Source organism: Sphaeramia orbicularis, chromosome 6, assembly GCF_902148855.1.
Source record: "Sphaeramia orbicularis chromosome 6, fSphaOr1.1, whole genome shotgun sequence".
In the NCBI taxonomy this organism is placed as follows: domain Eukaryota; kingdom Metazoa; phylum Chordata; class Actinopteri; order Kurtiformes; family Apogonidae; genus Sphaeramia; species Sphaeramia orbicularis.
This window is the reverse complement of record NC_043962.1, coordinates 2,558,999-2,586,537: the sequence shown is the minus strand read 5'-3', so window position 1 is coordinate 2,586,537 and position 27,539 is coordinate 2,558,999. Positions and strand designations below refer to the sequence as shown.

Sequence of the window (27,539 nt, the reverse complement as noted above, 5' to 3'; positions counted from 1 at the left end):
TGCTGGAATCATCCGCCCATCCTCGTCACCTGCCGGTGCAGGGTTCTTCTTTGTGGATAAGAAGGATGGCACATTAAGACCCTGCATTGACTACCGGGGTCTTAATGACATCACAGTAAAGAACCGGTATCCTCTTCCCCTCATCGCGTCTGCTTTTGAGCTGCTCCAAGGGGCCACCATCTTTACAAAGTTGGACCTCCGTAATGCCTACCATCTGGTTCGTATCCGGGAGGGCGACGAGTGGAAGACAGCCTTCAACACCCCCACGGGTCACTATGAGTATCTAGTGATGCCCTTTGGACTGACCAACGCCCCGGCCGTGTTCCAGGCCCTCATCAATGATGTCCTCCGTGACATGCTTAACAAGTACGTGTTTGTCTATTTGGATGACATTCTGATTTTTTCTCACTCTGAACAGGAACACGTGCATCACGTCCAGACAGTGTTGCAGCGGCTCCTGGAGAACTCACTCTTCGTTAAGGCTGAGAAGTGTGAGTTCCACGCGTCCTCTGTCTCCTTCCTGGGGTACATCGTGGGACGGAACTACATGGAGATGGATCCTGCCAAGGTCTCCGCCGTCTCCTCCTGGCCCGTTCCCGACACCCGGAAGCAGCTGCAGAGGTTCTTGGGCTTTGCAAATTTCTATCGGAGGTTTATCCGGGGCTACAGCATGGTGGCTGCCCCCCTCACCGCCCTCACCTCCTCGAAGGTCCCGTTTCATTGGATGCAGGAAGCTAATAAGGCTTTCCAGCTCCTGAAGGACCGCTTCGTTCGGCCCCCATCCTAATGGTTCCTGATCCTGAGAGGCAGTTTATTGTAGAAGTTGATGCCTCTGATGTGGGAGTGGGGGCTGTCCTATCTCAGCGCTCGGCTGAGGACCAGAAGATGCACCCCTGTGCATTCTTCTCGAGACGGCTATCGCCAGCGGAGAGAAATTATGACATTGGTAACAGAGAGTTGCTAGCAGTTAAGTTAGCATTAGAGGAGTGGCGGCACTGGCTTGAAGGAACCAAGGTTCCTTTTCTGGTTTGGACGGATCATAAGAACTTAGAATACATCCGTACAGCAAAGAGACTTAATTCTCGCCAGGCCCGTTGGGCACTGTTTTTTACCCGTTTCAATTTCTCTCTTTCTTACCAGCCAGGTTCCCGGAATGTCAAGCCAGACGCCCTGTCTCGTCAATTCCTGGCCGGAGAGGAGAGTACGACTCCAGAGGAAACCATCCTCCCAGTGGGTCACCGCATAGCTGTGCTCACCTGGGAGGTGGAGGAGCGAGTCAAAGCCGCTTTGGAGGATCAGCCAGGTCCTAGTGCTTGTCCTCCTAACCGTCTATTCGTTCCACAGAACCTGAGATCAGACATGCTGCAGTGGGTCCATGGTTCCCAGCTGACCTGTCATCCAGGGATTCAGCGCACCACAGAAGTATTACAGCGGCGGTTCTGGTGGCCTTCGTTGGTGGAGGACACGGTGGGGTTCGTCAACGCCTGTCCAGTATGCAGTCAGCATAAAGCTCCCCGCAGACCACCAGCGGGTCATCTTCATCCGCTGCCGGTGCCTCATCGACCCTGGTCACACATTTCCATGGACTTCGTCACTGGGTTACCACCGTCAGTAGGCAATTCTGTCATCCTGACGGTGGTAGACCGATTCAGCAAGATGGCGCACTTCATCCCTCTGCCCAAGTTACCCTCAGCCAAAGAAATGGCTGAAGTGATTCTCCTCCACGTCTTTCGCCTTCACGGGTTCCCAGTAGACGTGGTATCTGATTGAGGCCCCCAGTTCACCTCTGTTTTCTGGCAAGAATTCTGCCGCCTGATTGGAGCTTCATCCAGCCTATCTTCTGGCTTCCATCCACAGTCCAACGGTCAGTCTGAAAGGCTGAATCAGCAGATGGAGACCATGCTCCGTTGCATGGCCTCAGAGCACCCTTCAACTTGGGCGAAACAGCTGATGTGGGTGGAATATGCACACAACACCCTTGTTAGCTCAGCCACTGGACTCTCTCCTTTTCAGTGTGCTTATGGGTTTCAACCTCCACTTTTTCCTGACCTTGAGGGAGAAGCTGCCTGTACGTCCGTTGAGGTGTACATGCGTCGTTGTCATAAGACATGGGCTCAGGCTAGGTCTGCCCTCCAACGAGCTGCGGACCGCTATTCCACTGCCACCAATCGCCATCGTTCTCAAGCCCCCCCTTATCAAGTGGGCCAGAAGGTGTGGCTTTCTACCCGGGACCTGCCATTAAGGGTGGAGTCTAAGAAGATGGCTCCAAAATTTATAGGTCCATTTTCCATTGAGAAAATAATCAACCCGGTGGCTGTTAGACTGAAATTACCGCAGTCCATGCGCATCCATCCTACCTTCCACGTCTCTAAGATTAAACCAGCCCGTGACAGTCCTCTGATGCCAGCTTCCCAGCCTCCACCACCCCCACGGATCATCGATGGTGCCCCGGCCTTCACGGTTCGCCGTTTGCTGCGCTCTCGGTGTCGTGGGAGGGGCCTCCAGTATCTGGTGGACTGGGAGGGGTATGGTCCTGAGGAGAGGTCTTGGGTTCCTGCCCGTCAGATCTTGGATGCCCAACTCATCCGGGATTTCCACCGTCAGCATCCTGATCAGCCATCGAATAGATGTTCTCACACTACTGACAATAGTGCGGTTTCTCCTCTTTCCCATGTCTCTGGTTCTCCTAGGGAGGAGTCTGAAGAGGAGGGGCCTGGACCTGTAGAGGAGGGACTCTCTGATGAATACTAACCCTCCCCCAGACCCCCTTCACCCTCCCATGTTTGGTTTGTGGGACGTCAGGGGCCGTCCCTTGAGGGGGGGGTTCTGTCATATCTGTCTGTTTTCTCTGCTTTTTTCTCTGCTTCTTTCTCTCTCTGACCTCTTACCCTGACACACCTCCTAATTATCATGATTCCATTCACCTGATGAGCGCACCTGCGTCTCATTAGGGGTGGTGTGTATATATTCACTGCTCTGATGTCTGTCGTTGCCAGATTGTTTTCTACCCCGTGTGAAACTCTCCAGCGTTGTTCTTGCCTGATTCTCCGTGTCTGATCCTGTTCGTCCCTGACCTGTCCTGCCTACCCGTTGCCTGATCCCCTGCCTGATCTGTCTGCCTGGTTTTGCCTTCTTCGTCCGTGCCCTGGTACTCGACCTGCCCTTCCTCCTAGACCACGTCTCTGACCGCCGCCTGGTATCGACCTGTTTCCGCCTCAGACCCTGTCTTCAGTCACTGCCCCTCTGGATTCTACGGTCTCTCTGGTTCCTGGATTATCTGCCTGTCCCCGACGCCCCCCTTTGCCTAACCCCTGTTGGTTTACTGAGACTGTGTTTGTGACTTTGTTTAAAACTGTGAACTGTAACATTGAACTCCTGCTAAGCTTCAGTAAAAGCTTTTCCAACTCTTACCTCAGTGTCGGTCTGCATCTGGGTTCCCGTTGTACCTGTTACACATAATAAATATAAACCCAAATATAACTTTTATGGAGCTGGACTTTGACTTTAACTTGACTGTTTTCTCAATAAACCTTTGGAGATGTTTGACTTTCACACACATATAATACTGGTTTTGCATTGATGAAGATTTCCATAGACTGCCACTGAAACCCAAGTAGTAGTTCAGTAAAAAGAGATGGCTTCATTAAAAAGATTTATAGTTATATGTGTGTGTATCTGCCGTCACCACTGGTTTCTGTCTTTTCTCTCTTTATTCAGCGCAGTTCTACAATATTTGCCTCCTTAAAGTGCTTTAGAAAAGTAAGTAAGTAAATTTTATTTATAGAGCACTTTTCACAGACAGAGTCACAAAGTGCTTTATCAAATCAAATCAAATTTACAGAAACCCAACAGAATCCTCCAGGAGCAAACACTAGTGACTGGTGACAGTGGAAGGAAAAACTTCCCTTTAACAGCAGAAACCTGGAGCAGAGCCAGACTCCTGAAGGATGGACGAGTGACAGGACCAGTTGGGGTTAAAGAGAGAGAGTAAAGGAGGAGAAAAGAGAGAGCGATAGAGATAGAGAGAGACTGGGGGAGAGGGGGGAGGAAAGGGGAGACACATGGAGTACATGTAACACTGTAAAGTAAAAACTTTACATTGTGAAAAACGAATAAAACAGTTCAAATAAAATACAATTAGAATACCATTAAAACACAATAAAACACCATTAAAAACAGTTTAAAATATGATAAATAGATAAAGTGTGATCAGTTTGTAGCAGCCCTGAGTCAGCTGGGGAATTCCAAAGCCTGTTTGAACAGGAGTGTTTGGAGGTGTTTTTTCAAACTCTCTCCAGAGTCCATGGAGCGTAAGTGTAGAGGCAGCTCATTCCACAGACGTGGTGCTCCAGCTTTAACAGACCTGTCGGCCCGTGTGCTCAAACAGGTGTGTGGAACCATCAGCAGGTTCTGTTCTGCAGACCTCAGGCTACGAGCCCAGCTGTAGGGCTGGATCAGGACAGTAATGTATGCAGGGGCCCGGCCATGGAGAGCCCGGAAAGTTAGCACCAGAATTTTGAAATGCAAACGATATAAAACAGGAGCCAGTGGAGTGATTTAAGAATGGGAGTGATGTGGACTCTCCTGTTTGTGTGGGTCAGAAGCCTTCAGCAGAGTTCTGGACAAACTGTAGACGGGCCAGCTCCTTCTGTTTCAGCATGTGAACAGGCTGTTCCAGTAGTCTAAGCCAGAAGACACAAATGTGTGAACGATCATCTCAAGCTCATTGATGGACACCACAGACCTGAGTTTGGAGATGTTGCGGAGCTGGAAGAAACAGTTTTTCACCAGGTGTTTGGAGTGGTATTCTAAAGACATGTCCTGGTCACAGATGACCAGGTGTGTATAGCGGTGACCAAAGGATGTTGGGTCAATGTTTAGTGGAGTTTCAGTGGATTTATGTCAACTATTTCCATTCTTCTAAGCGTCAGGTATCTTTACTCATAAATGGTCCCAGTAAATAGTCCCAGTATTAGTCAGTAAATTAAAAAAATTATCCAGTCTTGACAGTAACCAACATCAGTCATTCAACAACAGCAAATACAGACACAATTCTGAGTGAATTCCACTGCGTCATTTACAAGGCTCATCACAATATCTGTGATCCCTGACGTTCACTGATCAATTTCAACACCTTGCTTCTATAACAGTGGGGATTTTGTTGTTGTTTTTTTAGTTTTAGTTAAGATTTTATTGAGGACGAAGGGCAAAAAATAGACACAGGTGTTGTGACTGACCATAAAACGATGGAATCACTTTACAATAATAGTTAATGTGATTGATTAGATTGATTTGACTGATTGAATGTTGGTGCCCTGTTCAGGGTCAGTCCAGGTGAAATCTTTGGAGGCCTCCATCTCTGATTTGCTTCATACTTTCATAAAATGTTATTAGTCCTAGTAAACACCATATAAAAGTTTAGCCACGTAACCGATAACTTATTAGTTCTTGATAATTTGTTATTGCGCTATATAAACGATGGAAGGAAAAAAGAGGCTAAGTTAATAAATCATTACTTTTCAACTACTCTGATAGTGGAAAAGTAATGATAGATGCATGACATTTTCAGGAGGTGATCAAAGGTACAAGATATCTTCAACTTCTATCATCTAACATCCACACTTACAGATTTGATAAGACTATAACAGTGTTATTAATTTCATGACATTCTGGTGTTTTTTTTTTTTTTTTAATTATTTTTGTTTTGTTTGGAATGTTGACTGGAATAACTGATGAACAGCAGCATCAATAAAATAATTGACATACCTGAGATTGGAACATTTCTTTAGTTACTATTATGACAATTACGGCAATTATACCTAATGTAGACACTGTATTCAAATTAACTCAAATTATATACATTTAATAGAATAGAATAGAATAGAATAGAATAGAATAGAATAGAATAGAATAGAATAGTAATATTAACAAACACCAGTGCTACAGAAAAAAGAATAGGGCAAATATAACATTTCAAAAACTAAAAATAAGATAAGAAAATATAATAAAAATGTACAATTTAACAAAGTAACATAAGACTAGAGTTTAGTAGAATAAAAAATAAAACTGGATAAAATATGATTAGACACAGTTTACAGTATTAACAGTATGTGACAGTATGTATATCTATGAACAATATTAACAGTATGTATTACCATGAATAACACTGTGTGTGTGTGTGTGTGTGTGTGTGTGTGTGTGTGTGTGTGTATGAAACAGTATGTATCTCTATTAACAGTATTAACAATATGTATTTCTTATAAAAACTGTATGTATATCTATGTAAAACAGTATGTATACCTACGTCTACATAAAAATAGTGTGTTTATTTTAAAGAAATGTTACATTTTTATCACAGGACAGAAGATTATTGCACAGTTATACTTATTGCACATAATTCACATGTGTAGGATCTGTGTCACAGCAGCAACACAAATTCTGACCCGGACCCGGTCAGTACAGGGTCCGAACCGGCCTTGGGATGAGCCAAGGGAGGATTTGATTGTATTTTTTTCTGTTGATTTGACCCAGAGTCAGTGCGAAGGCAGTGAATGGAGCTGAAAACCAAACCTGCAGGTGTGATGGGCTGGTGACATCTGGCGGACAAAGCGGTGAATAGTGACTTTGTGGTTTTCAGAGTACCCGGGTACCTCTGTGACGGACGGTCCTGCATCCGTCTCGGAAACTCTCCGTCTGAGGAATCGATCGGGGTGTCCAGAATCTGTGAAAACCCGGTGTTGACTGGGGTCACTCTGATCGATTTAGGACAAACGAAGACGGAGGAAGCCAAAGGGGCAAAGCAGTCCAAAACAGACCAGTTTTTCACTTTCCCTGAGGAAATGTATGGAAGTCTAGTTGTTGTTATTATTATTATTATTATTATTATTATTATTATTATTATTATTATTATTATTATTATTATTATTATTATTATTATTATAACCATTATTATAACCTTTATTTTACCAGGAAAAAAAGCTCATGCTGATGGACTTCTAAAGGATTCATCCAAGTATTCGGTCAAAATGTGAACCTTCATTTCTTCAGAGTCAGTGCTAAATTCAGTAGTTATCTACATTTCTTATGTACAGTTAACTGAAAAAAAACTCCATCTGCCAAACCTTTCTGTACTTTTTATGTTTAAAATATATCAAATAAATCCCATAGTTCAGATAAAAGTGCTGGTTCTACATGTGACAGGTCCAGATCTGCTCTGGTCCAGTTAGAGCCTTCTGTAACTTTAACCTCTATTTAAACATATGACTTTTGTTTATCCATCAGTCCATCCAACCAGGAGATCAGACGGCCCTGTGACTGTGACTTCTGTTTGTTTAAAACAGAGGAGGGGAGGCTGACGGTGGGCATTTGACAGGGTTTGAGAGATGAAAAAAAAACAAAAAAAAAAAACTACTGTGGACATTCAAGGTGAGCTTTGAAAAACTGGACAAACTTATCTGAGCTTTAATGATGCTAATTATCACTGGTGTTAATTACTGTAATGGTGCGTATTTCTGATCCCCACCCTGCCTCCTCCCAGCTGACTGGAACCTGTTGACAGTAAATATGGACTTTGGTGAGTGTGCATGTGACTGAACAGGGCTGGACTCACTGGAAACCTGTGGAATGCTGAGACGCACATGTTTGAGGAAAACAAGGTGTTTGAGTCACAGCAGCCGTCCAATCACAGCGCAGTGTCAGAAGAACGACAGCGAGGGTTGGGTTAGGGCTAAACCAGGACTGTCAAACTCCTGTTCTTTCAGGTTCCACATTCAGTCTGATCTGATCTGCAGTGGACCGGACCAGTAAAATAAGAACAGAAGAACCTATAAATAATGACAACTGACAATTTAGGTCTGTGTTTTAGTGCAAAAAAACATTAAATTATGAAAATACTTACTTTTATAAACTATCCAAACAAAAAAAGATGTGAATAACCTGAAAAAAATGACATTTCTTTAGAAAAATCAGTGTAATTTTCTCAGTCTTCTTCCTCCACTTCTCATTAGTCCATGTGCATTCTGGATCAGATCTCCAAAGACACTAAACACTGAGGAACAGGAAGAAAAGAGTTCAAACTGGACTGTGTCACATCTGCCACCAGACAGTGGTCTGGTTTTGTCTGTCTTGTGTGTTTGTCTGTCACTTCCTGTTTTATTTTGTTCAGTTCTCCTCATGTGTCATGTCTGGTGTCTTTGCTTCCTTTCCCTAACCCGTTCCACCTGTGTGTGATTACCTGTCCCCTCCCTGATTTGTTCCACCTGTGTCTCATTGTCTTCCCTCCCTTTTGTGTATTTAAGCCCTGTGTTTTCCCCTGTCCTGTGCCAGTTCGTATCGCCTTGTGTGTTACTTACCAGTGTTTTTGAATCCTGTCTGTCTGCTTTTTGACCTGGATTGTTTTTAGAGACCTCTGCCTTTTTGCCTGACCCCTGTCTGTGCCTCAGCTGCTGTTGCCTCAATGTGTGTTCGACCATCCTGCCTGTTTTACTGGTACGTGAGCTTGTCTGTCCCCCATGTCCTGTTGCCTGTCCGTCTGCCTCACCGTGGATGACCTGGTCTGTTTACTGACATCCCTCTGCTCTTCCCTAGTCGGATACCCGACGTGTGTTTTCGGTCCAGGCTGTGAGGGTCTGTCTCTGGTCCACTTCACAAACCCTGTGAAGAACTCTGAACTCTGTGGCCTCAAGAATCTGTATTCAATCACTATCCAAGACTTGTCAGTTAAACCTGTGTTTAATAAACACTGTAAACTTTTACATCTGCTTCCGGGTCTTGCATTTGGGTTCAGTCACCGTACTCAAATCATTAGACTGAATTTAATACAGACATTTCAGGTTGGTCACATTTGTTCAGGTTATTCACATTTTATTGGTACAGGAGAGTTTGGAAATGGGAATATTTTCAGAATTTAATGTTTTGTTTTTTTGCACTAAAACAAATATTAAAATATTTGAAATTGTCATTATTTACAGACATAATGTAATATTTTCCATCAAACCCAGTAGTAAATCTGCAGTCATATTTTTTTTTTTTTTTTTTTTTTTTTTTTTTGTCAGTTCTTCTGCTGTTATTATTGGACTGTAGATCAGATTGGTCTGGATGTGGAACCCACACTAACATGAGTTCCACAGCCTGGACTGTGGAATTTATACACTTTGTAAATTCATCCCAGGAGTTGGACTGGAACCTTTGGTGGGACACATGTTTGACAGCCCTGTCCTAGGGTTAGGGTTTGAAAACTGCCCACTTCTACATTTAACCACTGGACACACTCACATTTACAGATGAATAATTAATGACCCAATAGGTCATGTGACCTGATAAAACAGGAGGATTAGTTGGTGTTTTTCATGTCCTGTTGGATTAAAATGTACATGATTCCAACTGTTCAACATCCTTTTATTCTGATGGATCTGCAGAATCTACACATCATTAATAATGTTTATTTGAATCCTCCTAAAAGCACTTTTTTCTGTCTGAGAGGTAGATGTTCGTTCCTTTGTTGGGATTGAACTCAAATCCTGTTCTGATGTTAGTTGTGAACAAATAGAATCTGAACATTTGAACAGGATCTGAAACTGGAATGTCTGTAAAACAGAATTTCACTTTGAACACAGTTTGAACATTTGCTGATAGAACATTAGATCCTGTTGGGATCAAATACAAATGTGTTTAGGATTTTTGCAGATTTCTGCTGTAATTCAATTCTTCCAGGAAATAATTTTAATAAAAGAAACCAACAAAAAATTGCCTTTTTAACAGTATCATTATATATTTCGTGATATATCGTATCGTGATCCTAGTATTGTGATTTGTATGGTATTGTCAGATTCTTGCCGATACTCAGCCCTATTTAAATATAGGTTCCACTGTAGGTGCTGAATTATGTGTCAAAGGAATCAGAAAAAAAGTCTAAAAAGTCTTTTGGAACTGACACAAAAGTAGTTCTGGTTATTTATGGGTAAACAGAAATGCAGCAATAAATAAATAGCTACTAATCTAATCAGTTGGAAATATGTGATTACTTTGTAACTTCAGGTACAACTCCAACTCCCAAAAAATGTGGAATTGAATGAGATTGAATAAGTATTGAAGCGTATTGCATTCACACAAAAAAATAAAATTCGGCTCTGTTTTATGTGATAATTATCTCAAGTCAGAAAAACAGAGCCGATTTTTTTTTTTTTTTTTATCTTATTTTTTTCTCATAATTATGAGATAATTATCTCGTTAATTTGGAAAAACAGAGCTGAATTTAATTTTTTTGTGTGAATGCAATACCCTTCTGTAAATAAGCACATATTTTATTCACTATAAAAACTAGAGAAAATATTAACCAAGAAAATAATGTAAAATAAGGTTTGGGACACGACCTCTGTGGAGCATCTGTGACCTTCACCTCCATTAGTTATTAAATAGATCTCAGGTTTGTGTGTCAAATTAGTTGTTTTGGATTTAAAACTCATATGACATGAACAGTTTTGATAGATTATTGGATCATTTGAATCATTTGAGTTACTCATGTATGTCTAATCTGATGAACAGGACACTTTGACGAAACCTTGACACTGAACTGACGCAGTGTTTATGGTCAGAGGTCAAAGGTCAAGGTCCCACTCACTTCATATCCACCCACTCTTATCAATAAGTGATGTCACAGACACTGCTCGCATTTATTAGAGATGATAATTCAAGGACAGAGGAAATGTCTGATGTTTCTGACAGTTAAACACATATTCTAAATAAACCCTTTAAACATATCCATAAATACTTTGTGTTCATGGTTTCAGTTTGTTTAATCCAAACTCTTAAACCAGGGCTGTCAGAAATGTGTCCTGGGGCCCAAATGCGTCCCCCCAAAGGTTCTAGTCCGACCCCTGGGATGAATTTACAAAGTGTATAAACTCCACAGTCCAGGCTGTGGAACTCATGTTAGTGTGGGTTCCACATCCAGACCAATCTGATCTACAGTCAAATAATAACAGCAGAAGAACTGACAAAAAAAGAATGACTGCAGATTTACTACTGGGTTTGATGAGAAAAAATAACATTACATTATGTTTGTAAATAATCCATCCATCCATTTTCTTTCGCTTTATCCGGGGCCGGGTTGTGGGGGTAACAGTCTAAGCAGGGATGCCCAGACTTCCCTCTCCCCAGACACCTCCTCCAGGTGGAGGAGGTCTGTAAATAATGACAACTTCAAATGTTTGTCTTTGTTTTAGTGCAAAAAATAACATTAAATTATGAAAATATTTCCATTTCCAAACTCTCCTGTACCAATAAAATGTGACTAACCTGAACAAATGTGTCCAACCTGAAATGTCTGTATTAAATTCAGTCCAGTTTGAACTCTTTTCTTCCTGTTCCTCAGTGTTTAGTGTCTTTGGAGATCTGATCCAGAATGCACATGGACTAATGAGAAGTGGAGGAAGAAGATTGTTGAAATTGTACTGATTTTTCTGAAGAAATGTCAGTTTTTTTCAGGTTATTCACATCTTTTTTGTTTGGATAGTTTATAAAAGTAAGTATTTTCATAATTTAATAGTTTTTTTTGCACTAAAACACAGACATAAATTGTCAGTTGTCATTATTTATCGGTTCTTCTGTTCTTATTTTACTGGTTGGGTCCACTGCAGATCAGATCAGACTGAATGTGGAACCTGAAAGAACAGGAGTTCTAGAGCCCTGGGGTAAACCCGGTTCACCCTATTGGACCTGTTTATGATTCGTGTGTTTGCTCATTCACCTTTAGAACAAAGTACACAGTCAGAAGAGGCGGGGCTTCCAGCTGTGTGTTTTATCGCCTGTCTGTCATTTGTTCAGCCGCCGTCTTCCTTTTCATGTCCTTATTTCCATCATGTTGGCTTCGTTCATCCTGCTCTGGGTTTGTATTTACTTCATCGTCCTTCAGGTCAGATGTCGCAGACCGCAGAACTTCCCTCCTGGACCCACTGCTCTGCCCATGGTGGGGAACCTGCTGAACCTGAGCCTGGACAACCCCCTGAGGGACTTTGAGAGGGTGAGGACACCACCCAACACCACCTGTGTGTTCACATGTGTACCTCCTGTTAGGATCACTACTGCTGGTGCGCAAACATGTCACCCTGAACCTGTGTTTGAATGATGCACTTGTGGAACAGTTCTAACATTTGTGAGGGAGAAGAACAGCACCGACAGGATGGATTTGACAAGTGTTAGAAACAGTCTATTAAATGGATAAAGGGTATTTTAAAGAACAGCACTTTAACTGTGAAGAAATGTACGCGTAAAAGTCAGGTGATAACAGACACCGCAAATGATTGGGTTCTTATTTGGTACTATTTTTTTGGTAGTTTATCTTGTTTTTGACATCCCTTAATGCAGTGTACTTTATTTATTTATTTATTTATTTATTTGACACCCCTTAATGCAGTGTACTACATTTTTTGGAAGTTTATCTCCTTGTATTTTGCAGATATCCGATCCCAGCTACTGTCCATGTGCAGTGGTTCAGTCCAGACATGCTTTTTCTGTCCAGGGGTTGGTTCCTCTGAGCCTCAGGACTGTTTGGACATGGTTGTGTAACTGTGTGTGTACAGAGTTGATACTGTGAACACTTAGACTACACACACATCCATCAGCTGTTTAAATGTGTCATTCACAGTTTTATTATCTGTGGGTGAGCTCAGCCCTGGAGCTTCTTCTGTGTTTGTAAAGTCCATGAACTGAACTGAGGCACGTGCTTTCAGAAGCATCCTGTTTGTGTTGTGGATCCTGTTCTTCTGCTTCATGTTCATGTTCTGGGTGCTTAAAGTCAGTTGAAGTCCTCAGGCTTTGACATCATGGACCAGTGCAGGTAGGAGGAGGAGGTGGTGGTTCAACTGGTCCACAAAGTTTGATGAAAATGATTAAAGGATTAAATATGGAAATCTGACATCCTTTAATCAGATTAACTGTTCAACTCATGACCACAGTGTTGTTACCTACGCCAAGGAGGTTAAGTTTTTGCCAGCGTTGGCTTGTCTGTTTGTCTGTCTGTCCGTGTGCAAGATAACTCAAAAAGTTATGGATGGATTTGGCTGAAAATTTTCAGGAAATGTTGATACTGGCACAAGGAACAAATGATTAAATTTTGGTGGTGATCGGGGGGGACTGATCGGCCTTGGTGGAGGTCTGCTCTCTATGAGTGCTTTTCTAGTTTAGTTCCTGTTTTAATCTGTATGATGGTGTGTTCTAACACATATATGTTGGTTTGTGTCCATTTATCCAACAGATATCTAAATGTTCCGCTGATAGAACCTGTCCAGGCCAAGTATTGTCATGTGCAGACAGTGTTTGAAGTAGATCTGATCAGTCTGACACTAATATTCCTTTGGTCTGTTAGGACTTTTCGTGTTCTTTGATTGGAAGTTCCAAAGACGAGTTCAGGATGCACTTGGTCTCAGTTTAAGAATTTATTCGGATCACATGTGCAGTATCAAAGCCAGCGCTGGTCTGTCTGGATAAGAGCTCCTGCAGGAACTCAGGACAGTTATCTTCTTAGGTGACTCCACCCCGAACAATGGGTTGGACTTCACAATGTCATCTGACTCTGTCTTCTGGTTGGACCTCACCTGTTGACGTGACTTTCCAACCGTCAGTCCACGTCTCGTTGCTGGGATGTGCAACGCAAAGTGTCAGGACTGTTGTTTTCGATGTGGATCTGTTGGAATGGCAGGTCCTAGCTTCTGTAAACACAACATCTGCTTCAGTGAACAGAACTGACCCTGAATCTGATCAGGACTGGAGTCCATGAGTTCACTGGGAGACGAGCTTCACCAGCAGAGAAATATGTGACATTTTAGAGCAGTTCAGAGCAGGACTGTAATTATTCTACAATTATTCTTCAGGACTTAAACTCATTCTATCATTAATTGTCAGTTTCACGTACAGACTGGACCCGTGAAACTAAAACCAGCCAGGGTTTGGACTAAACGTCTCTTTATTTGTGACTCAGACTTGGTAAAGTTTCACTCCTTTTCTTCTGCAGACATTGTACTTACAGACCAGTGTTAAGGAAGAACTCCAGCATTTATATGAAATGATCTAAGTCCAAATGTATTTAACAAACACCCACCTGTGTTTTCCATCAGCTGAGGAGGATTTATGGAGATGTGTACAGTCTGTACATCGGCCTGAGACCAGCTGTGATCGTCAGTGGAGTCCAGGCCCTGAAAGAAGCCATGGTAACCAAGGCAACGGACTTCGCAGGAAGACCTCAAGACCTGTTTGTGAATGAAACAACTGAAGGAAAAGGCAAGAGTCACCGTAAACCAAGGCTCTCAAACTCATTTTCTTTCAGGTTCCACATTCAGTCTGATTCAGTTTGATCTCCAGTGGGTCGGACCAGTAAAATAAGAACAGAATAACCGATAAATAATGACAACTGACAATTTATGTCTGTATTTTAGTGCAAAAAAAACCCATTCAATTATAAAAATACTTACTTTTATAAACTATCCAAATTAAAAAGATGTGAATAACCTGAAAAAACTGAAATTTCTTAAGAAAAATCAGTGCAATTTTAACAATCTTCTTCCTCCACTTCTCATTAGTCCATGTGCATTCTGGATCAGATCTCCAAAGACACTAACACTGAGGAACAGGAAGAAAAGAGTTCAAACTGGACTGAATTTAATACAGACATTTCAGGTTTGTCAGATTTGTTCAGATTATTTACATTTAGTTGTTACAGGAGAGTTTATAAAAATAAATATTCATAATTTAATGTTATTTTTTGCACTTAAACAAAGACAAAATTTTTAAGTTGTCATTATTTATAGGCATAGTGTATTTTTTTTTTTTTTTTTCTGTCACATCAAACCCAGTAGTAAATCTGCAATCATACTTTTTTGTCGGTTCTTCCGCTGTTATTATTTGACTGTAGATCAGATTGGTCTGGATGTGGCACCGATGCTAAAATGAGTTCCACAGCCTGGACTGTGGAATTTATACACTTTGTACATTCATCCCAGGGGCCAGATTGGAACCTTTGGGGGGACACTTTTGGGCCCTGGGACACATGTTTGACAGCCCTGGTGTAAACAGACAAGTAAAGCATGAGACCTAAGTTCAAAGGATCCAGAGGCAGTAGGTCTGAAGGTCCTGTGAAGACCTGTGGGAAAACCAGGATCAGTTTGATGTTCTGTATGTTTACACTGTTTGTTGTAACTTCAACGTGTTCTCTGCTCCAGGAGTCATACTGGTGGATTATGGTCCTGGTTGGAAGGAGCATCGGCGCTTCGCCCTGATGACACTGAGGAACTTTGGTCTGGGGAAGCAGTCCATGGAGCAGAGGATTCTGGGAGAGATCCAGTACATTATAGCCACACTGGAAAAGAGCATCGGTAAGAGAGTCACTGAAGGAAAAAAGAGACCGGAATGTACAGAACAGAGGGTTGACCCCGTGACCTGAACTGTGGTTCTAAGTGTTCTAAGTGTTTGTGTGTGTTTTTTGTCTTTTTCAGGTTCAACTCTGAATCCTCAGCTGATGTTTCATAATGCGTCGTCCAACATCATCTGTCAGGTTCTGTTTGGTACGCGCTTCAACTATGATGATGAGTTCATCAAAGTGATCGTTCAATGTTTCACTGAGAACGCCAAGTTGGCCAACGGACCCTGGGCCATGGTGAGTCTGGACATGATACACTAAATAAGAGTCAGCGTTTCCTGTGTCATCCATGAATCCATCTGTTCATTATTATTACCTCCGCCAAGGAGGTTCTGTTTCTGCCAGCAGTGGTTTGTTTGTCTGTCTGTCTGTTTGTGTGCAAGGTAACTCAAAAAGTTATGAACGGATTTGGATGAAAATTTCAGCAAATGTTGATACTGGCACAAGGAACAAATTATTAACTTTTGGTGGTGATCGGTGGGGGTGGGGGGGCGGGGGGGCGCTGATCTGCCTTGGCAGGGGTTTGCACTCTCCGAGTGCTTTTCTAGTTATTATTGATCTGTTGTCCATGTAATTTTAATCAATTTTTATTAATTTTAATCCATTTTAGTTTTGTTGTAGATATGTATAATGACAATAAAGGCATTCTATTCTATCCTGTTCTGTCTGTTCATTATTATTGATCTGTTGTCGTAGCTGTATGACTCCCTTCCCCTGATCCGTGGTTTACCTCTGCCCTTCCAGAAGGCCTTTAAGAACGCTAAGGTAGGTGCATTCGGCTAAAACGCACACTATTTAATACAGTCCAAAGCACAGGCTCATATTAAGGAATAAACAGGAAGTGTTTTTGTTTGTATGTTCAGTAAAAAGGACATAAATAAATAAATGAGTCCTATTTTTTATTGTTTTCTTTCTCAGATCTGTCAAAGACTTTCCATTAATTTGGTCACTGAACATAAGAGACCCGAGTTCCCTGGAAAACCACGAGACTTTATCGACTGTTACCTGGATGAACTGGAGAAGGTGAAAAGTCACATGCTCTGTTTGGACCGATGAGGATGGTTTCCCTCCTGTTTCTGCTCCTCTCATTGGTTCTCTCTCTCTCTCCTCATTTGTCCCACTCTCTTAAACACCCCCCCCCCCCCCCCCCCCCCCCCGAGCCCTCTAAACCACGCCCACACCCACCTCTTCCTCATGGACTCTGTGGAACTTTCTCAGTAGAATTCATTTGGATTCAAACCCAACTCGTTCTAATCTGATTCTGTTGTTGATTCTTCATCTGTTTGACGTTTGTGGAATATAATCTAGACCTGATTCACTCCGTCTTCCAAAAACACACTCATCTCCAGCTGACTAAATATGACAGAACCCAAGAACAGGAACTCTGTGGACTCATATATTTTGTGAGGTGGATTAGATTTGGATCTACCCAGATTTAGCCCAGTCCTGTTCTTTTCCAGAGAGGAGACGACGGTTCTTCCTTTTCAGAGGAACAGCTGGTCATGTATGCTCTGGATCTGCATTTCGCTGGGACTGACACCACGTCCAACACCCTCCTCACCGGTTTCCTCTACCTGATGACCCACCCTCAGATACAAGGTACGAGCCTCTTATGATGCTGAGCAGATGAGTGTTCTGCAGTTTAACAGAACACAGAGGTCATCTGAAGGTCAGTATATCATGACTTTGTAGATCTCAGCTGTCATCCACTGTAACTCCACAGGTTTATGTTGAATTATTCTCTCCGTTTGGCTGAAACCTGTGTCATTCAGAGGGTGTTTCAGACAGATGTTCCCTTTAAACTCAGTGTGTGCTGTTTGTTTGTGTCAGAACGCTGCCAACAGGAGATTGACCAGGTGTTGGAAGGGAAGGACCAGGCCAGCTTTGAAGACAGACACAACATGCCTTATACGCAGGTACGTGATCCAAATGCCTCCGTTTGTTGAATATGTGGGTCTGGTCTGAGGACACGTCCAGAGTATGTGGGTCTGGTCTCCAGTTTCTCCCACAGGTCCTGGGGTTCATGGGGGTTTCCTTTTGTTTCTTGTGTCCTCTTTAACCTGAGGCTGGCTCTGTTCCTCAGGCTGTCATCCATGAAGTGCAGAGGGTCGCCAACACCGTCCCACTCAGTGTTTTCCACTGCACCACCAAAGACACAGAGCTCAGAGGATATTCCATCCCCAGGGTAAGAAGCACCCCCTGTTCATGACACCATGGTCAACTGGTTCTAAAGCAGGGGTCTCAAACATGCGGCCCGGGGGCCAAATCTGGGCCGCGGAAAGGTCCATTGTGGCCCATAGGATGAATTTGCCAAGTGCAAAAATTACACGAAAGATATTAACTATCAAGGCTGTTAAAGTCATTTTAGTTCAGGTTCCACATACAGACCAATATGATCTAAATCACAGGTGTCAAAACATGTGGCCCAGGGGCCAAATCCAGTCTGCCAAAGGGTCCAATCTGGCCTGTAGGATGGATTTGTGAAATGCAAAAATTACACTGAAGATGTGAACAGTCAAGGATGTTAAAATCATTTTAGGTCAATTCAATCTGAAGTGGGTCAGACCAGTAAAATACTATCATAATAACCTACAAATAATGAAAAAAAAAGCTATTTTTCCTCTTTGTTTCAGTGTAAACAAAGTAAAATTACACAAAAATGTTTACATTTACAGACTAGCCTTTTACAAAAAATGTGAATAACCTGAACAAATAAGAGCAGCCTGAAATGTCTGAACAGAAGGATGTGGACTTTTACCAATATTCTGTCTGTCTTTAAATGTTGTGTGTATTTGTAGATCCACTGTGATCTGTAAGTTGTGATTCACATGTGTAAATGATAAACTATGGTGCAATATTGTTAAAATGACACTTATTTTTCTTAAGACTTTTCAGGTTCATATTTGTTCATATTATGTTCAAGTACAGTTCGTAGATGTAAACATTTTCATTATGGAATTTTACTTTTTTCACTCAAAAATAAAGAGAAAACTTTGGAGTTGACATTATTTATCAGTTCTTATCCTATTCTTTTACTGGTCTGATCCACTATAGATCAGAATAGGCTGAATGTGGAACAGTGGCGATTTCTCTCAGACTGCAGTGGAAGCTCAGCTTCCCCTAAAATGACTCCCATTAAATGCTCAAATCTGTTCAGTTGTTTTCATTTCATTGACTCCAAATGTGTTGGAACACGTTCATCTCACAGACGAGTTCGTTCAGAATCAGTTTGATCCCAGATCAGTGGACTGGATGTTGTTCACTTCTCCTCCATTCCCGTGTCTGTGTTTTCTCCTCCATCTCTGCTCAGTGCATTTGTCCGTAGACGCTCAGCGTCCATGCACTTCAATGGGACTGAGTGGAACTGCTGGAAACTGACTCTAAACTGGACGATAATTGGATAAATGACACCATGTTGTCCCGCCCTCGGACGCTCGGCGTCTCTGGGGGGTGAATGGAGCTGTGGGCGGAGCTCAGCTGGGCTGGACGCTGAGCTTCCGCATGCTGATTGGAGGATGGGTCCAAAGGCTGAATCCCGTTTGATTGACAGCTGTTTTCAGATCTGCTCCTTCACTGACACAGTTCAGTTTAATACGTTACACATTCTGCTGTGGAATCACAGAAACCAAATGAACTGTTCATTTACTGACCTGGAAATAAAGTACACTCATTGTACTTCCTTGTTTCAATTTAACATAATTTCAATGTGTTCTTGGTTACTTGGTACAATAAGGTCACTGACCATTTTCTTGAAAAGGAACGGAGGGCTGAATTCATGTTTAAATAACTTGACTTTTTTTTTTATGTAAGCCGACAATGAGCTTCCCCTGTCTGAAAGACGACCAGTCACCACTGATGTGGATCTGAACTGAAATGAGTTGGACAGCCCTGATCTAAAGTAAAATAATGCCATAGTAACCTATAAATAGTGACAACTCCATTTTTCTCAGTTATACATTCAACTGGACTAGTTTTGCTCTTTTGAAGCAAAACTAGTCCAGCTGAACCTCACAGAACTACCAAGAAACTGAATGAGAAATTGCTCTTATTTTAGTTCCAAACTCAGTATTCTGTTTGTGTAACATTGTGTGTAATGCACATGTATAAATGATAAGATGAGGCAGAATATGGTTATAGCTGCACTTATTTTTCTTACAGATTTCATTTTTTCAGGTTATTCACATGTTTTTTGTTAAAGGATAGTTTGTAAGTGTAAATATTTTCATGATGTTGTCATTATTTATAGGCTATGATGCTGCTACTTTAGTGGTCTGGCCCACTTGACATCCCATTGGGCTAAATGTGGCACCTGGAAGCAAGGTTATTATCGTTAACAAAAACGAAACGACGAAAACTAGAATTAAAAAAACATTTTCGTTAACTGAAATACATAAAAACTATAATTAAAAGAAAAAAATTATAACTAACTGAAACTGTATTGTGTGTTTACAAAACTAACTAAAATGGATAAAAATCAAGGATAAAATTCCCTTTGTTTTTGTCTTTGTCAATGTCAGATTGATACAAAATCGATTTATTTGCCTCTATCAGTTTTCTGTGCTGTCTCCATACGACACTTTTTGCTCCGTCACTTGTGTTCACTTGTGGTTTCCAGTCGTCTTCTGGTCCCCACTCTACCTGGAAACATGGAGACTAAAGCAGCAGAGTCCTGTCTGGGATTGATTTGAATAGGAGCACAGAGAAGAAGAGAAAAGAGACCACTGAACTACAACTGAACTACAACTGAACTACAACTAAACTACAACTAAACTAAAACTAAGCATTTAGAAAACAATGAAAACTAATAAAAACTATCAAACCTGCTCTAAAAACAAATTAAAACAAACTGAATTAGAGAAAAAAAGTCCAAACTAAATAAAACTGAACTAGAATGAAAAATCCAAAACTATTAGAACCCTGGATCAGATGTGAATACCAAAGACAGAAAACTCACTTGTTCTACCTGCTGCTGTAGAAAAAACACTGAACCGACCTCAGCTGTTCCTTTTCGGTACCAGAACTCCCAGGTACCACCAGATGAAGGTCTCCTGTCCTCTGCTCCTGTTTGTTCAGGGTACCATGATCATCCCTAACCTGACCTCAGTGCTGAACGAGGAGGGGCAGTGGAAACACCCCCATGAATTCAACCCAGACAACTTCCTCAATGACCAGGGAGACTTTGTCAAACCAGAGGCCTTCATGCCTTTTTCTGCAGGTAAAATGAAAACCAGTCCACCTTTCAGAGGAACCCCAGGAACCTGCTGGGGACATGTGGGCAGTGCATGTCTCTGTGGACTTGTCTCAGTGGTCTTCTGTCTCTGTGGACTTGTCCCAGGTCCTCGTATGTGTCTCGGGGAGGGTCTGGCTCGTATGGAGCTCTTCCTCATCACAGTGACTCTGCTGAGGACCTTTAAGTTCCTGTGGCCGGAGGACGCTGGAGAACCGGACTACACCCCAGTTTATGGAGTCACCCTGACCCCCAGACCTTATCGCATGAAGATCCAGCTCCGAGCCTCACAGTGAGACCACCTGCAGATCCAGGAGACACTGACCCGGGTAAGAACCAACACAACCTGAGGAGGACAAACCTTAAAGTGTAGAGAACGTTCATCTGCAGTTAGGTCTTAAGTTCATGTATAAAACTAGTGGTTCCATCAGAGAACTTCCATTAAGTCCTGTTATCAAGAACATGCAAGTCCAAAGTCACTGTTCCATCAGACATCAGACCCACTGGTGTTCTAGAATATCCCCCCTTTCTTCTGTTCCGTCGTCTGTGTAAATAAATGGTGGATCATGTGGTTCCACCTCTGGAGGGTTAGGGTTAGGAACAGAGCCCTGATAAACGTGGAACCAGGATTCAGGAAGTCTATGGAAAAGGAACACCTCTGGATCAGACCAAGGGGGGACGTTCTGATGACGGACTGTGTGTGTGTGTGTGCGTGTGTGTGTGCGTGCGTGCGTGTGTGCGTGTGTGCGTGCGTGTGTGTGTGCGTGTGTGCGTGCGTGTGTGTGTGCGTGTGTGCGTCCCCCGAACCCTGGACTGGTCTGGACCAGTGACTCACATGTGGTTAGATGTCAGTAGTTTAACTCTGGGAACATTTGAACAGTTTGATCCCCCCCCCCCCCCCCCCCCCCCCCAAGCCTGATCACCACCAAAATGTAATCATTTCTTCCTTGTGCCAGTATCAACATTTCCTGAAAATGTCATGAAAATCAGTCCATAACTTTTTGAGTTATCTTGCTAACAAACAAATAAACAAACAAACTAACATGCACGGGAGGCAGATCTGTCCTGGTGGAGGTCTGCGCTCTCTGAGTGCTTTTCTTGTTTGTTTGTTTGTTTGTTTGTTTGTTTGTTTGTTTGTTCTCATCTTTAGTGTAAAACTCCTCCACCCATCTTTCCCAGATCTTCCCCACAGATAGGCCTAGGCCCTGGGACTAACCCAGTCCATTTTGGTCCCAGTAGGACAAAGTTCAAGGTCACAGCAAGGTCACAACATCTACAGTTTTCCATCTGTCATCATTGAGACATTTTCCAAAATTCATCCAAAATTCCAAATGACTCCGATTCTCCTCCAGTTGGATCCACCTGTAGCTTAGAACAATCTCTTGTATCTGGAACTAAATTGTCCACATCCACTGTGGAATGTGGACTCTGTGGACATTTACACTGAACACTGAAAATCCCATTTCCCACACATTTAAAATTAGAACTCAACTAATATTGATGTGAATTGAATCTAATTGGACAGACACATGACTGGGACCAGATTCAACTGTTTCTGCTGTATGGAACAACCTGGAAACTGTTGGATTTAAACACTAGGATCTGACACTGGTTCTGTGCTGGAACAGAAAGGGTTAATGATGACTAAAACTGAGTTTAACAGACGCTTTCATCTCCATCCCTGCAGGTGCCCCCCCCCCCCCCCCCCCTAACTGGACATCTTCAGATCTCTGGGTGGCTCCTCCCTCCTCATTCAAAGAACCCACATCTATTATAAATATAATTTTCTTCATTATGATCCACATCTGGTTCCATGAGGTTCAGTTCTGAAGTCTAAGTTCTGATCCAAATAGAACAGAACTGTCAGAACCACAGATGTTCTAATGTTGAACACCACATCCACTAGAGCACAGGTGTCAAACTCCGGTCCTCGAGGGCCGGTATCCTGCATGTTTAGATGTTTCCCTCTTCCAGCACACCTGACGGTCGTTAATCAGGCTTCTGCAGAGTTGGATGATAGGCTTATCATTTGAATCAGGTGTGTTGGAAGAGGGAAACATCTAAAACATGCAGGATACCGGCCCTTGAGGATCTGAGTTGGACACCCCTGCACCAGAGGGAAACCAAGAGAATATGAAACGGTTTTACAACATGTAAGGCATCAGCTGAAAAGGAGGAAATAAAGAACAGAATCTAACAGAAGGAAAAACCATGAAGAACATCAGAACCTTCAGAGCCAGCAGTAGAACCTGCTGGTCTCCATCTGTGTGTTTGTAGGGCCGTTCCAAATGAGGATCTGTAGTAGAACCATGTGGTGACCAGCAGATGGAGCTGTTCACTGCATTTTTAAACCCTCTGATTACGTCCTCCTGTATTTTATTTGGAAGTAACTCATGTCCTGTTTTAAATATTCGTTGTGCTGTTTTAAACTGAATCAAATCTGTAAATGTTAGAGTTTTTGTAATCTCAGAAACAGTTAATTTGTGTGGTCTCGATATCCTGTATTATTTCTCAGTCTAAAGGCCTTTTTTTAATCGTATATATTGTTTGTATATTGGTTTTATATGTTTCCTCACACAGGAACAGACGGTCAAATTAACAGACAGTAGAACGTATCCAGCGGTTTCAGATGGAGGATCGGTTCTGTTTTACTTGGTTCTAACGTCCTCTGAACATATTTCACGTGTGGTTTCCAGCAGGTTTTGGGTCATTTACCCTTTCTATGTTTACTTTATCAACACTTACCATTACTTCTGTATTTCTCATCTGATTTCCAAATAACATACATTTAGTTTTGTGCAAATTTAGACTATTTATTTCCGTCAAACCACTTTTTTTACTTTAATTCCTTTGTGACCTCCTCCAAAAGCTGCTGGAATTCCACACAAACTATATTTGTGCCATCTGTAAATAATCCACATTTGAACCCGTTTGATTCTGTGTAAATGTCATTTATAGAAATAATAAACAATGTAGGGCCTAAAACTGACCCCTGAGGTTCTCCACATGTTATTTTCATCAAATGTTCTGGTTCTTTTGAACATATTGTTGTCTGTTAAAGCTCTTGAACTAATTCAAAACAATACCTCAGGAACCAAACTCCTCCTTTTTTAATCAGTTTGTTGTGATTGACTGTCAGATGTTTTCTTTAGGTTTAGAAATATTCCAAGTGCAGACTTCTGAGGATCAGGACAGTCCGTTTTTTATCTTAAGTCCATCAGTGCAGAGGTATAGAAGTAAATCTGTCTCATCAGATTTTGACATTGAATTTTTTTCTTTTTTTTTTTTGCACTGAAATTAAATATCTGATTTTTTTGTCTCTCAATTTTACTATGTTCATAAATTTAGAATTAAAAAAAATTTCAGACAAAAATTCAGATCTCACATCCAGGACACCAAGGATAAGCAATGATTCTATCTCAAGTTGAACCGACAGCCAGCCAATCAAGTTACGTTAGGTTGGTCATGTGATGCTGATGCAGGAAGACGGTCAGCGCGGATGTGTGATCTGAATTTTTTTGCATCTGAATTTTTGCTTCTGAATTTTTTTTGCTTCTGAATTTTTTTTTTATTCTAAATGTATTTACATAGTTGAATTCAGACGAAAAGGTCAGATGCTTAATTTTAGTGCAAAAAAATGCTTCAGATACTTAATTTCAATGCAAAAAAATCAGTGCTAGAAATTCAATAGCTTTTATAATTCAAAATCTAATGAGTCAGATTTACTTTCACGCAGAGGCTGTCGTTCTATTATTCCTAAATCCTGTCTGTCTGTCTAATGTTTTTATGAAGAGCTTTTCTAATATTTTAGAAAGCTGGGAAAGTACTGCTATTGATCTATAATTTCAGTGTTTATCTCCTGCTTTGTAAAAATGGAACAACTTCTGCTATTTTCATCTTTTGTGGAAAAACTCCATTTTTGTTTTTCAAAGGAACAAATTAAAGGTATATGTTAAGGGTTATTATTTTAGGTCTATTTGTTCCAGTTCAGTTCTAGTGAATCAAACCTTTCTTGAATCATTTGTTAATTCTTTGTTTCTTTTGCCTGTTTCCTGTCATTTCAGTTCCAGTTCAAATACTTTAAGGTCTATTTGATCCGATGTTTCATCTGTTGTGGTTCTGGTCACTGCAGGCCTTTGTCATGTGTTCACCAGTTCTTAATCAGTTGCAGTGGATTCAGGCCTGTCGTTCACCTCCGTCAGTCCTCATTTGGCTCCTCCCACCACATGACAAAGGTCCACAGTAGATGGACAAAGGTCGTGTGCTTTGATTGAACGGATAAAATCCCAGATGCAGTTTGCTGAACCTGTAATCCAGTCGGCTGTCGGTCATGTTTGCGTGTGCGGCTGTGCTGGTGGCAGCTGTTTGGCTGTTCACGCTCCTGTTTCGAACCCACAGGAGTCCAAACTTCCCTCCAGGACCCAGACCCATCCCTATATTTGGAAACCTGCTGGAGCTGGATCTGGAAAACCCTCTGGCAGATCTGAGAAGGGTAAAGTTGAACCGCAGCAGGACATGATTGGGTGCCATTATTTCAACTGTTCAACTGGTTCTGATCTGTTTAATGTTTGTGTACGTTCAGTTTATCTGAACATGTTTAATATTAACTCAGAGTCTGTGCTGGGACTTTTACTATTATATTTATTCATGTGTTTTCCATCAGTGGTAAACAAACGTTCAGCTTCAGTGAGTTCATCTCTATTATTGAACTGTCATATCAGCTTTAACCCTTTTAGACCCAGTGCTACTTTAGTAGGAGTTCCCAAATGTTTTTTTTTTTTTTTTTTTTTTTTTCTGTAGGTTTAGATCAGGGCTCTTAAACTCATGTCCTTTCAGGTTCCACATTCAGTCTGATTTGATCTGCAGTGGACTGAACCAGTAAAATAACAGAATAACCTATAAATAATGACAACTACAAATTTATGTCTGTGTTTTAGTGCGAAAACCCCCATTAAATTATGAAAATACTTACTTTTATAAATTATCCAAACAAAAAGATGTGAATAACCTGAAAAATCTGAAATTTCTGGAGAAAAATCAGTGCAATTTTACCAGTCTTCTTCCTCCACTTCTCATTAGTCCATGTGCATTCTGGATCAGATCTACAAGACACTAAACACTGAGGAACAGGAAGAAAAGAGTTCAAACTGGACTGAATTTAATACAGACATTTCAGGTTGGGCACATTTGTTCAGGTTAGTCACATTTTATTGGTACAGGAGAGTTTGGAAATGTTAATATTTTCATAATGTAATGTAATTTTTTGCACTAAAACAAAGGCAAACATTTGAAGTTGTCATTATTTATAGACATAATGTAAAAAATAGAACAGTAAATCTGCAGTCACTCTTTTGTGTGGGTTCTTCTGCTGTTCTTATTTGACTGTAGATCAGATTGGTCTGGATGTGGAACCAACACTAAAAGGAGTTTCACAGCCTGGACTGTGGAATTTTCACACTTTGTAAATTCATCCCAGGGGTCGGACTGGAACCTTTGGTGGGACGCCTGTTTGAGACCTCTGGTTTAGGGTCAGCTGAGGTGTTGAACCCAGATGACACCAGAGTTTTTTAAACAGAGTAATAAAAGTCTGTGATGTAAGACAGAGTGTGACAGATAACACTGAAGGGAGTTGATCCACTTCAACACCAGTATTTGAACTCTGACCGTTGGTGTCTTTGTCCTCAGTTGTCCAAACAGTACGGGAACGTCTACAGTGTGTTCATCGGTTCCAAACCTGTGGTGGTCCTGAATGGCTTTCAGGCCATTAAAGAAGCTCTGGTCAACAAAGGAAATGACTTCTCAGGACGAGCACAAGATCTGATGGTCAATCGAGCCGCTCATCCCCTAGGTACACACGAACTCTGGCAGCATTGGACTGGTTTTACATCCAGTGAACCTGTTATACAGGTTTTTCCCTCAGGCCGTCACTGATGAACACTTTATCATCCAGTGTCACTACCCCCCTGACAATTCACCCACTCACAAACATTTTTTTTTTTTTGCACTCTGTATAAAACCTCTAACTGATTTGCACTAAAATAAGATATAAATAAACATATATTTTTAATAGACTGGACTAGACTAGACGGGACGGGACTATGATGGTCGGTTCTGGTCAGAGCAGGTCCTTCCTGTCTGAGGCGCATCTGTTCTCCATTTTCCATGTCCTTAAAACATGTTTATGTGTTTGTTGTAGGAGTTTTTGGTACAGGCTAATTAAAGGTTAACATGGTTATTATCCTCCAAGGGAAATCCAGTCTGTATTTTACTCATCCTAAAACACACAGCACCGAGCAGTAGCATTAGCATTAGCACACAGTAGACATTAGGAGCAGTGAGCTGTCACTGATGGAACTGATGGAACCGACTGCACATATTCAGCACCAATGTGGTCCAGGAACAGAAGGAACCACTATGGACCTGTTTATAGCCCAAGAATGGACTGAGCTGAAAGTGATAACCAGTCTGGTACTGCACCATAATAATAATAATAATAATGATAATAATAATAATAATAATAATAATAATAATAATAATAATAATAATAATAATAATAATAAAAAAACTCCAAACTAAACACTGACTCCAGGTCAACTGAGTTCCTTTTTATCGGGTTCATGTGTATTCACTGACCTTATTATTCAACTATTCATTATTTACTTTGAAGGCACAACTTTTGCCAATATTGATCTTTAAAGGGACAAAGTTCAGGTCATCTGAAAACAGCAGATGGAAGTCATGTAAATATGACTGGGTAAAAATCCTCCAGTTCCACCTCATGTTTGGGCCAAATAGTGCACAAGGGAAACTAAAAGGTTAGAAGGATGTTTTACAGACATGTACTGTTGTTTAGTGTGTTGAATCTGCACCTGAAACCACAGACACACAGGAGGACAGACTGGT

The 27,539-nt window shown here is 41.6% G+C and overlaps 1 protein-coding gene and 2 pseudogenes across 1 annotated transcript; all 3 read left to right on the top strand.

Moving 5' to 3' along the window:
- LOC115421684 (CCR4-NOT transcription complex subunit 1-like) overlaps window positions 1-27,539 on the top strand; it is a 969,367-nt pseudogene that overhangs the window by 473,706 nt on the left and 468,122 nt on the right.
- On the top strand, window positions 11,858-20,959 carry LOC115421667 (cytochrome P450 2F2-like). Its single transcript, XM_030137671.1, has 11 exons — window positions 11,858-12,019; window positions 14,112-14,274; window positions 15,213-15,365; window positions 15,486-15,646; window positions 16,106-16,174; window positions 16,328-16,432; window positions 16,870-17,008; window positions 17,240-17,325; window positions 17,493-17,594; window positions 20,483-20,624; window positions 20,745-20,959. The coding sequence occupies exons 1-11, from the start codon at window positions 11,858-11,860 to the stop codon at window positions 20,930-20,932; spliced, it is 1,470 nt and encodes a 489-aa protein (XP_029993531.1). The 3' UTR covers window positions 20,933-20,959.
- Window positions 24,967-27,539, top strand: part of LOC115420954 (cytochrome P450 2F2-like) — a 10,082-nt pseudogene continuing 7,509 nt past the window's right edge.

What these genes read in the sequence shown, in the direction of transcription:
- LOC115421667 (XM_030137671.1), top strand. Translation starts at nt 11,858, where the DNA reads ATGTTGGCTTCGTTCATCCTGCTCTGGGTTTGTATTTACTTCATCGTC. An exon ending in ACCTGGATGAACTGGAGAAG is followed by an intron (nt 16,433 to 16,869) that starts GTGAAAAGTCAC and finishes GTTCTTTTCCAG; the next exon opens with AGAGGAGACGACGGTTCTTC. An exon ending in ACAACATGCCTTATACGCAG is followed by an intron (nt 17,326 to 17,492) that starts GTACGTGATCCA and finishes TCTGTTCCTCAG; the next exon opens with GCTGTCATCCATGAAGTGCA.